The 12,639-nt window shown below is 38.7% G+C and overlaps 1 protein-coding gene across 2 annotated transcripts in view; it reads right to left on the bottom strand.

Moving 5' to 3' along the window:
- Positions 1-12,639, bottom strand: part of LOC143773326 (contactin-associated protein-like 5) — a 484,664-nt gene that overhangs the window by 188,579 nt on the left and 283,446 nt on the right. For both annotated transcript variants that reach the window (XM_077260812.1, XM_077260804.1), the window contains exons 10-11: positions 11,169-11,340; positions 1,266-1,372 (exon numbers count right to left, since the gene is read on the bottom strand). In XM_077260812.1, coding sequence (XP_077116927.1) covers positions 1,266-1,372; positions 11,169-11,340 — 279 coding nt within the window. The remainder of the gene's footprint in view (positions 1-1,265; positions 1,373-11,168; positions 11,341-12,639) is intronic.

Raw genomic sequence — 12,639 nt, 5'->3', positions numbered from 1 at the left:
GGCACAGGTAAAGTGAAAGGAAAATGAAATGGAAAGGGAAGTGAAAAGAAAAGACAAAGGAAAGAGAAAGGAAATGGAAAGTAAAGAAAAGGAAACATGAAATTAAACGGAAAGGGAAAGAAAATTGAAAGACAGTGAAAAAGAAAAACATGGAGAATGGGAGGATTGGAAGTAAGCACAGAAATACATGGAAACAAAAGAAAGCAAGTGAAGATAACACAAATAATGAAAATGGCCAGGAAAAAAGGAAGTAAGGAAACACCAAGGAATGCATGAAGACAGAGGAATAAACGAAAGGAAAAAGAAGTAACTTTAACAAAGGAACAAAGAGAATGAAAAGAGAGTTTTTAAAAGGTAAATGAAAAGAAAAAATAGGGAAATAGAATAAGGAAACAGAAGAAGTAAAAATGACAGCAATAGGAAGGGACAGTTAAATAAAGAAAAATAGAGCAAAGAATGGTAATAAACAAGGGGTTGAAGGGAGAAAACAAAAATAAATGAAAAAGGCTGGAGATAAAGAAGCAAGGACACAAAGGAAGAAGAAACTTAGGGAGGCAATGACAGAAAAGAAAAAAAAATGTTCTTATGAAAGAAGAAACACACAAAAAGTAAAACGTAGGAAGTAAATATTGCATTAAAAAACCTTAGAGGTGAAAAAAAAGTAAGGGAAGTAACACTAGAAAGGAAATATGGAATAAAGGATTGAAAGAAGGCTGGAAGGGAGGACATAAGAAGCAAATGCTATGCATGAAGGAAAGAAAAGGGGAAGCTACTAACTATTTATTGTTTCTTTTGAGATAAGATACGGTTGATGATTTGGAACTCAGTTCCATCTGATGTCACCATTTGGCCAAAAGGCTGAAAACTGTCAGGAAGACAAAATCATTTATCAGTTGCATTTACCTCTGACTTTCACTCTATTATTCAGCCAATCTGCCATTAAGGATCCCCAAAAATGTTGCCCCCTTGATTAAATCAACCCCCTCATTTAGTCATGCTTAGTTATAGCTTACAAACTGTAGACAGAGCACAGACTTCTATGTTCTGCAGCAGAATTTATGTCAAAGCCTCATGAACCTGGTTTTGTAACCCTGTGAAGTAAAGAAGATTAGGAAACACATTTACTTTTAATAAAACAAGTCCAAGTCGTAATTCCTTTTCTCTGAGGCCTATGTTTGAGAATAAGAACAGATGGCAGTAATGATGGACAATAGTTACATAATCCACACTGGCTCCAATCCCGATATACGAAGAGGGCTACTTACAGCTATGGCAAGTGGCGTCCATGTAGCCGCTCTCCCCACAGTCACAGTGAAATGTGTTCCACGTCTGAGAACATTCTCCTCCGTGTTCGCAGTGATTTGGCAGGCATCTATTGGAAACAAGAAGTCCACAGAGTCTGATTTGTGTCATTGTGCAGCTGAGTATCTGGATGTAAAAATTACTTCCTCATGATGCTGACAGTTAATTAGCTGTGGAGAGACTGAAAGAGATCTGAGCAAATCAATAGTTTCAAATAGTAGATACTCTGGAAATTGATGAACCAGATACACTGAATTACTAAACGAAAGTCAACCGCTCTCACAAAAGAGAATCATTTAAGGTGAAACTACAAATTCATAATTCCAGAAATCTTAAATCTCAGAAAGAAATAGATGAAACTCACTGATAGTTTTATGAACATTTAAATTATAAATACTTTTTCCTGAATGTATACATTTTAGTTATTTGGTTCATACAATTTTACACACTCTTTACCTCTAATGTTTGAACAGTAGTATTACCAAACATCTACACCCACGACAGCTATGCCCTGAGCAAAGATGAGACTTGCATTCCTTGGTACTTGACACTACGACAGTTCTGTAAATCCAAAAAACAAGGCACTCATATAGATATGGGATGGTAGGAAATGTGCATGCAAAGTGAGTGAGTGTACAATGTTTAAGTCATTGACTTTGACCTTCATCAGGTAACATATGGTTTTTGCAAGGAGACATGGATCATAGGAAAAAAAAATGAGCAGTGGTAAAACCACTTGTGTGGAGGCATGTGTTTTTCCAATTGCATTTTCTCACTTGATCAATGTCCCTATACAAAAAACATCTGAGTACCTGATGAAGGCCATAGTCAATGATCGAAACTCTATACACTCACTTTTGGAATGCAAATAAATTTCCCACTTTCTCATATCTATATGAGTGCCTAGTTATTTTGGATTTAAAATAAACAATGGCTTGGCCCCAACTAGCACACCGTTCCACCTGGAGTGCCATGGTTGAACTGAAAATATGACAGTCTTGTCCACCCTAAATGAAAGGTCCTGTTGAACCATCCACATTTTCATGATTCCATACAACCTGTAGAGCCCATATCCATATACAGGTCCGGGATAAGACCAACCTAAACAACCTCTGGGTCCACACGAAAAATCTATACTAGGGTTTCCACTTATGTGCCAATTGTAATACTGGTGTCTTCTTATATTACAGAAAGGTATATGCGCCTTCTGCAATGTTTGTGCTATGGTGCAGCTATTACCAACGATCGGTAGAACCCTGAAACCTAGATGAACTACCTAACAGATATGCTGCATTTATGGTACAGATATTAATTTATAGACCTAAAAGGCACACGCAAGGAAAAAAGATACAGGTGCTTCTCACAAAATTAGAATATCATCAAAAAGTTAATTTATTTCAGTTCTTCAATACAAAAAGTGAAACTCATATTAAATATAATTATTACAAACAGAGTGATCCATTTCAAGTGTTTATTCCTGTTAATGTTGATGATTATGGCTTTTGGGTTTTCATTGGCTGTAAGCCACAATCATCAACATTAACAGAAATAAACACTTGAAATAAATCACTCTGTTTGTAATGACTCTATATAATATAGGAGTTTCACTTTTTGCATTGAAGAATTGAAACAAATAACTTTTTGATGATATTTTTATGAGAAACCCCTGTAATGCAATAGTTCAGGACATAAGAGGATAGTACATGATCAAAATCCAGGGATTCTAAATTTTGTGAATTAGCTCTTATGGAGTGTTCCGTTATTAATCTATTATATCTAAATAGATATATAAATGGAAACAATTATTAAAAAATCTCCATGTAGTGTACAACTGGGGCCAGAAGTTTGGAGGCTGGCACAAGTTAAGGCTTTGACAAAGTTTACAGCTTCAGTTATTATAGTGGCAATTTTCATAAATCTAGATTATTATTAAGAAGGATCAGATGAATTGCAATAAATTGCAAATTCATTCCTTATCCTAAAAATTAACTTAAACACGAAACTTGATTCCCACTTAATTTCAGACCTGAACAAAATGATATGCAAACATAATTTCAGTGATCTTCCCTTTAGGTCAAGAGAAAGTGTGAAGGCAAGGCAGCTGATATCACTCTGTCAGGCTAATTACATTATAACAGCAGCCTGGTTGCTCTAAACCCTTCCAAGGCTGCTTTCACCTTCCTGACCAGGCCACATTTTACAATTCTGACCACTGTCACTTGAGTAACTTGGTAATAATGCTTCAACAACAGCCCGAAACACTGTGTCTGTGAATTGAGATACTGATTTGTTTTTTAGCCTAAGCCATATTCCACGACTCGTTGATTGTGACTTGTAGGATCGCTACTTCAAACAGGTGTCTCTATAGTGTTTTCAAGTCCTCTTTTTCTCTGAAGAGGCAATTTGCATATTAAATTTATAAAAATGTAAAGATTTCAGCACATCTGCTTGAACAGTAAGGTAAAGGTTTTTGGAGGTTAGCCTTGTGACAAAAAGGGTAGCAAAAAAGCCACTTCTAAGAAATACATTAAGGACAGACTAACATTCTGCAGGAAGTACCAGGACTGGACTTTAGAGGACTAGGCTAAAGTTATTTCTTCTAATTAAGTCACCTTCAGTCTGGTTGGGACATCTGGAAAAATTATTTTTCTGGGAATAAAAGGTGAGCGTTAACATCAACAGTAAAGCATCCTTAGACCATTGATGTGTGGGGTTGTTTTTCATCCATGTAGTGGGCTCACTTACAATTTTGCCTAAGAACACTGCCATAAATGAAAAATGGGATCTAAACATCCTTCAACATAAACTTTTCCTAACAAAACAGGAGCAATTTGGTGAAGAACAATGCTTTTTCCACATGATGAAGAACCAAATTACAAGGCAAAAGAGATACCTAAATGATTCAATTAACAAAACATTGAAATTTTGTGTCCATGAACAAGAAACTCCCCAAGATCTCAATCTCATTAAGAACTTGTGATCAATCCTCAAAAAAGCAGGTGGACAACCAAAAACACACAAAGTGTGATAAACTCCAAGCACTGATTAGACAAAAATGGTCTGTTATTTGTCAGGATTTGGCCAAGAAACTGATATCCAGCATGTCAGGGCAAAATTTCAAAAGTTTTAAAATAAGGGTCAACACTGTAAATACTGAGTCTTTGCATAAACTTGATGCATGAAATATAATATGTAATAAAAGTTAAAAACTTATCAAATGCTCATAATTATCCTTCCATAACCATAGAAACATCTGACTAAAAGATTGAAACACTCAAGCAGAAAACTTTGTGCAAACAAAATGTTGTCAATCATAAGACTTTAGGCCACTAGTATATACTGTCACTATGCAAACATATGTATGTCTGTAAGTACGGACTAAAAATAAACCCTTTAGTTACATCTTATTATGTGTAGAAAATGATTTAATCATTAGGCTTATTAAACTGTAAAATTGGTAAAAAAAAATGGATGGTCGGTATTAGCAGTGTGTTAATGCAATATATTTTAGCTATTCCTGAAAAGTATTCTACATTTACTTTTTGAGTTTTTTGAGATAAGACATTATGCAAACTATGTTGACACAACTGCTCCTGTGTTAGCCACAGAGAATCCCACTTTCCATTTGCACTTGATATTATTGCTAAATCATAATATTGCTCAGTACACCAAATGTCCAGATTCCTTCTGAAATTAATCTATAATTGTATTATTTTTTATAATGTTGTCCTTTGTTCCTGACATCACTTAATGCAAATGTGCAAGAACAGATTGCCTAGAGTTCTTGTCCTCTTTCTCTTTGAAAAAGCTATTTGGATACTTAAATTCCCAAAGAGTTATTGCATGGCCTACAAGTCTCCCATTACCCCTTAGATCTCCTGTCACAGACCTCTCATCCAGATAAAACTACATCTCCTACTTTGCACTGATGAGGGGTAAACACAACAAAACACTTGTCTGCAAATGGAATTTCTTTTTTAGCCTGTTATACTAAGGCATGTGGGAAGGTTCATTAAAAGGTCGATATTGACTTTTAGGATTGCTACTTCCAATAGGTGGTACATGAGTTTCCATCCTTTTTATCTCAAAAAGGCTATTAACTGTGGATAAGAAACTGAATCTTGCCAAATCACAAACAAATCCCCACACAGAATTATCCTGTTTTCTGTAAAATTCTCCAGGCTCTCGATTTCTGTTGAGTTGGAGCTGCATAAAAGCTGAAAAATATTCTATGCATTTATCAGCTGAACGTAACCTTGCAGTAATGTTTAATAAGAGATTTCAGATAGGCATCTGAGCAACTGGAATTTTCCAATTCTTTCTATTACAGTTCTTATGCAGAGCCATCTGTCTTGATGGTGAAAAACAATACACCAATCTTCCGTCCTGTAAATGTACAGTCTTGCAGTGTCATACTTTCCTCTAATTAACCTCTGCCTTGTGCCAACATGTCTTTTACTTTTTTATTCAACATTAATTTTTTTCCAGTATAGGTGGAGCTGGGTGAAGATAGGGTGTGCTTGCTCCTGGACATCAAATGCATTAAAAGTCTCTTACGCTAAGAAAAATGCTACTCCAGTCCCTGATTAAAGTAGCGTTTCTGGCCAGGGGTAAGAAAGTGCATGCCATAGAGAAGATGCACCAAATTCATTAAGTGATAAGTGCCTCCTAATGAATTCAGCGCATCATAATCCAGAGACCCCCTCCATTAAGACTAGTGTGGGCAAAACCAGTCTTAATGAATCGGACCCTGAATATGTAATCTGAATTTTCTAACAAAACTTAAAGAACAATTTTCACCACATTTTTCACATTGAGGTGGACACATGGGGTAATAATGGCTGCAAAGTAGAATAAAACTTCTTTTTTTTTAAATTTGACTTACTGTTGCTGAGAAATTAGCAATTAAAGTATTTGGCAACTAAGGAGTTAACTTTTGTTAAGTCCAAGTGGGTGTTATCGAATAGCAACTCATACAGGGAATAGAAGTACACACCCCATTAAAAAAAGTAGTAACAACCATTCGGACTTAAATAAGGTTAACACATTAAGTGCCAAATTATTATCTCTGTATCTCTGTAATGGAGAGGAAAAATTTTTTAAAAAAGTAAGTTTTACTCCGCAGTCGCTATTAGGCCTCGTTCACATGTACATGAAAAACCAATACTTGTGTAATTGGTGTTTTTCTTCAGTGTGTGTGTTAGGGGTCAAGTTCCCGCCTCTGCACAGGTGGAATCTTGGGCCATCTCCCCTGCGGTCTCCCATTACTTCTTCTGCCGCAGTGGAGGCTGCTTAGCGGAGGAATCAGTCCCAGTGTCTCGCTCAATCTAACTCTGTGAAGAGGATTACTGCTGCTTTTCCAGCTTCTGCCATTGAAGTCAGTGCTGGGCAGCGGCGAGCAGATGCTTTTGGGACTAAGTCCTGCTTTTCTCCTTCTGAGCATGCCCAGGGTAAGATCTCTCAGTGGAGATCGAGGGTCACATGCTTGGATACTGCAGCAAAGCCCATTGGTCCTCCAGGAAGGTCCTGAAGGTGCTCAGGCTTTGTGGCAGCTTCTCATTGGTCCTTCTAGGAAGGTCTTGTTCTGGCTGCAGCTATAAAAGGCTCGCATGGCCGCAGGGCCATGCACTAGTATCTTTCTAAGTTATGTGCTTTGCGCCAGTGTGGTCATGTAAGATTGTGTTCAGGGACCCGGGCTGAAATAAACCCCTAGAATGCTGGCACTTCTGGCAAGGAGTTTGTGTGTTTGTGTGAATTCAGGGACCTGGCTGAAATAAGCCCCTAGAATGCTGGCACCTCCGGCGAGGAGTTTTGTGTGCATGCATGACCACTGACTGCTCTCTGTTGGGCAGTTAGCCTGTGCTCCTGTGAAGTCTTACAGGGCGCAGTGCTTTGCTTTCACGGCTGTTCTGTGAGTTAACAGAGCTAGCCAATACCGCCATATAGTGCTGCCATTTGCTAGCAGCAGGTTTTCCTGCACAGTGGACCCCGGGCTGCGAATGCACCAATAATAACAATAAAAAACTATATTTTCTCGGTGTGTTCCGCTAGCCCTAACAGTGTGTCATCTATGTATCATCCACGTGTCCAATTTTATCATCACTGTGTCATCAGTGTTTTTCCGATATGAATAAAGAAAGAAATAAATGACATAGCTTCTCCTGTACTTTACAATGCTAAACATGGACAATATGGATTGCATACTGATGCTATTTTTTGGCGTATTTTAATCAATTTTATAGGTTCGTAGAGCCGCACTCCCATCTTGACCAGCTCCACCCATACTGGCGGAGCAGCTTCAAACTGAAAATGACAAAAGTTGACTGTTGAATAAAAATCTAAATGCATGTCAGCACAAGTCAGGGGTTAAATCGAGGAAATATTGCTAAATTTGCACAAAAAATATTGGACATACATGAAAACTCTCGAGAGGAAAACAAAAACCCCATCCACAGTGGTAAACATATATATGAAAAAACAGCAAAAAAAAACCAGGTCAACACATATAAAGGTGACTTTAAAAAAGACACAAATTAAAAAAACAATAATGAGTAGTGTTGAGCGATACCGTCCGATACTTGAAAGTATCGGTATCGGAAAGTATCGGCCGATACCGGCAAAGTATCGGATCTAATCCGATACCGATACCCGATACCAATACAAGTCAATGGGACTCAAGTATCGGACGGTATTCCTGATGGTTCCCAGGGTCTGAAGGAGAGGAAACTCTCCTTCAGGCCCTGGGAACCATATTAATGTGTAAAATAAAGAATTAAAATAAAAAATATTGCTATACTCACCCTCCGACGCAGCCTGGACCTCACTGAGGGAACCGGCAGCGTTGTTTGCTTAAAATGCGCGCTTTTCGTTCCTTCCGTGACGTCACGGCTTCTGATTGGTCGCGTGCCACCCATGTGGCCGCGACGCGACCAATCACAGCAAGCCGTGACGTAATTTTCAGGTCCTTCTAGGCATTCAGTATTTTAAAATTACGTTCCGGCTTTGTGATTGGTCGCGTCGCGGTCACATGGGCGACGCGACCAATCACAAGCCGTGACGTCACGGGAGGCTGGACACGCGTGCATTTTAAAATGCGCGCGTCTCCTGCCTCCCGTGACGTCACGGCTTGTGATTGGTCGCGTCGCCCATGTGACCGCGACGCGACCAATCACAAAGCCGGAACGTAATTTTAAAATACTGAATGCCTAGAAGGACCTGAAAATTACGTCACGGCTTGCTGTGATTGGTCGCGTCGCGGCCACATGGGCGGCACGCGACCAATCAGAAGCCGTGACGTCACGGAAGGAAGGAAAAGCGCGCATTTTAAGCAAACAACGCTGCCGGTTCCCTCGGTGAGGTCCAGGCTGCGTCAGAGAGGTGAGTATAGCAATATTTTTTATTTTAATTCTTTCTTTTACACATTAATGTTGTTTCGATACCGATACCCGATACCACAAAAGTATCGGATCTCGGTATCGGAATTCCGATACCCGCAAGTATCGGCCGATACCCGATACTTGCGGTATCGGAATGCTCAACACTAATAATGAGCAAAAGAAAAATGGGCAAAAAATTCCAAAAGCTTGACACAAAAGTGCACATTAGATTTACATTTCAGATAAAACATCTGTTATGGATTTAGCTAACCGTGGGAACAATTTGTGAAATAATGAAAAGTCAGATACTAAATGTTCAACATCAACATAAATGCGACGCAAAAAGCAAATCCAAATGGTGCAGTTAAATTTTCTTTTGATTTGTTTTAAACACAACAGGTTTCCATTTAAACCAATTTTGATAAATTTAGTAAAGGGAGATGTAATTGTGCTACTTTAAAAACCTCATGAGAGGAATGGAAAGATAAGAGAGAAAGTCAGAGAAGGGACAGGCTCATGAGAGGAATGGAAAGATAAGAAAGTCAGAGAAGGGACAGGCTCTTGAGAGGAAAGAGAAGAGAGAAAGTCAGAGAAGGGACAGGCTCATGAGAGGAATGGAAAGATAAGAAAGTCAGAGAAGGGACAGGCTCATGAGAGGAAAGGAAAGAGAAGAGAGAAAGGCAGAGAAGGGACAGGCTCATGAGAAGAAGGGAAAGAGAAGAGAGAAAGGCAGAGAAGGGACAAGCTCATGAGAGGAATGGAAAGATACAAGAGAAAGTCAGGGAAGGGATAGGCTCATGAGAGGAAAGGAAAGAGAAGAGAGAAAGGCAGAGAAGGGACAGGCTCATGAGAGGAATAGAAAGATAAGAGAGAAAGTCAGAGAAGGGACAGGCTCATGAGAGGAAAGAAAAGAGAAGAGAGAAAGGCAGAGAAGGGACAGGCTCATGAGAGGAATGGAAAAATAAGAAAGTCAGAGAAGGGACAGGCTCATGAGAGGAAAGGAAAGAGAAGAGAGAAAGGCAGAGAAGGGACAGGCTCATGAGAGGAAAGGAAGAGAAGAGAGAAAGGCAGAGAAGGGACAGGCTCATGAGAAGAAGGGAAAGAGAAGAGAGAAAGGCAGAGAAGGGACAAGCTCATGAGAGGAATGGAAAGATTCGAGAGAAAGTCAGGGAAGGGACAGGCTCATAAGAGGAAAGGAAAGAGAAGAGAGAAAGGCAGAGAAGGGACAAGCTCATGAGAGGAATGGAAAGATAAGAGAGAAAGTCAGAGAAGGGACAGGCTCATGAGAGGAAAGGAAAGAGAAGAGAGAAAGGCAGAGAAGGGACAGGCTCATGAGAAGAAGGGAAAGAGAAGAGAGAAAGGCAGAGAAGGGACAGGCTCATGAGAGGAAAGGAAAGAGAAGAGAGAAAGGCAGAGAAGGGACAGGCTCATGAGAAGAAGGGAAAGAGAAGAGAGAAAGGCAGAGAAGGTACAGGCTCATGAGAAGGGAAAGAGAAGAAAAGCAGAGAAGGGACAGGCTCATGAGAGGAATGGAAAGAGAAGAGAGAATGGCAGAGAAGGGACAGGCTCATGAGAGGAAGGGAAGGAGAAGAAAGGCAAAGAAAGAACAGGCTCATGAGAGAAATGGAAAGAGAAGAGAGAAAGGCAGAGAAGGACAGGCATCTGAGAGGAAAGAGAAGAGAGAAAGGCAGAGAAGGGACAGACTAATGAGAGGAAAAGAAAGAGAAGAGATAAAGGCAGAGAAGGGACAGGCTCATGAAGGGAAGAGAAGAGAGAATACAGAAGAGAAAAGAGGAGAGAGAGAATAGTAGCAGAAAAAAAGAAAAATATGTTTAATAAATAATGAATCAAATGGAGGCATTTAAAAAAGTATGAGAGGAAGAAGCAGAGGGGTAGAAACAAAATTAAAGAGATGTAGAACAGGGAAAGATATAAGAAAAGGAAGAGAAAAACATAAAAAAGGAAAGGAAAAACATGAAGAGAAAAAGAAAGGAGAAGACTACTGTAAATATAGAACACAAATAAAGGAAAGACAAATAATGAAGAAAAAAATCCAAAGTAAAAAATTGAGAAAGAGGAAAAGAGGAGAAAGAAGGCAAGGAAACACTAACAAAAGAAGAAAAAGTAAAAAACGTAAATAGTAAGTACAGAAATAAGTAAAAGAGAAGAAATGGAAAAAGGAAAGTAGAAAATTGTTGTAAAAAGGATTAAATAAAAGTAATATGGTTGACTAAGGAAGGAGAACAAAAAAATGTGATACAAGAGTATGGACAGGAGAGAAGGAGAAGGAAGAGGAAGAAAGAGAAGAAAAGGCAAAGATATAGAGGGAAAGTGGAAAAAGAGAAAAGGAAATATTTATATTAAGTAAGATGCATAACTTAATTAAACTTTTATCTTATCGTGACTGACAATTTTTTATACATTTTGTATCATTTTATGATACACAGATGTGTAATCAGGTGGATTGTTATTAATAAGAATGTGAGTTACCTGTCCTTAATGCCGCACATATCGATCTGCAGATCAGTGAAGTTGCCCAGGGCTCCGCGCTGCATTGAGATCAGATCCTTGGGTTGATTATCAATAAATATGAGCCTCATGCATCCTTGGAATGAAGAAATGGGATTTGTACAGGAAGTATCTAATGGTGGATCTGGACAGCCTGTTCGGTGAGAGAAAAAAGAATCAGCATCTAATCACATTTATAAATTATGAGCGCAATTGGGGAATAACCCCAAGCTATCCATTTTTCTATGTCTCCTCTACTACTTAAACTTTGACATAAAACTCTCAGGTTATTAAATAAAAGAAATTCAAGTGGCAGATGTAAAAAAATGAACTTTCTAAGCATTTTCATTGTCTGCAGTCTCTCTTGAATATTTAATGATTTTTTTTACAATTTACTTAGGATGAAAACTTAAGACGAAAGAATGGAAACAGTTAAAGTGAATGGCAAACTATTGAAACTTAAAAGTTTACAATGATATAATAAATTACCACAATTTGTATCATTATGATCTATGTGGATGGTAGTATTTATTCTCCTAACATGTGTTTTGCGTTATATTTGCCATTGGAAATCTTTTTAGTTGAACAGACAATTATTTTCATCACTTCTTTACATGTTTTCCCTCTGAAATCAACTTCTTTATCAAAGTTCTTCCCCTTTGGGATAATGCCTGGAACAATCCATTTTACTCGCTGAGCAAGGGCTAAAACCAGTAGGTGCAACTTTTGCTGCCCTCCTTCTTTAAATAAGGGCCATAATTGAATTATTAACCTCACTAATTGTACTCCACTGATATTACAACACCCTCTTTCTTTAAATTAGTCAATTACACCCAATTAGCAGCGTGTAATGACTGTTGATTCTGTTGGTTGCCCATTACTCGCCTACGTCTAGCCATTAATTTTTTCCACTGTTGTATGAACTTTTCTGCCAAAACCAGTGATTAAACACATTAGTTATATTAGACTGCTATTATTTTGAACAAAACTGCAGTGCGTTCCACCAACAGGAAGTCATAGTGAATTTCACCAAGGAGAAAGCAAGGATGAAAGGCGAAAAATACATTCCGCCAAGAGACATTAAAATAAATATATTACATGAAAAAGCATGTTCTAGTCTCTTTCTGGGACCAGCACTCCTCCCATTTGGCACCTGCTGGTGCATTGCCGCTGTGGCGGTGGTCACCGCACAGCTCTGCTCCATTAGGGCAGTAGGACCCACTACGAGGTTTGCCATGACATGGCAGTGGGCTTCATACAGTCTGATCAGAATGTTAAACTGAAAACCTCATGTTCACTTATATAAATTTTTGCCTAGCGGCTTTAGATCAACGTATGATTTTTGGAGGTACGGTTCATGCTCTTTTTTTTCTTTTCATACAAAGCATGTTCTAGTCTCTTTCTTGGACCAGCACTCCTCCCATTTGGCACAGGTGATTTTATTTAGCAGGAG

Source organism: Ranitomeya variabilis, chromosome 1, assembly GCF_051348905.1.
Source record: "Ranitomeya variabilis isolate aRanVar5 chromosome 1, aRanVar5.hap1, whole genome shotgun sequence".
In the NCBI taxonomy this organism is placed as follows: Eukaryota; Metazoa; Chordata; class Amphibia; order Anura; family Dendrobatidae; genus Ranitomeya; species Ranitomeya variabilis.
The sequence above is the reverse complement of the archived record's forward strand: the minus strand, read 5'-3'. Positions and strand labels throughout refer to the sequence as shown.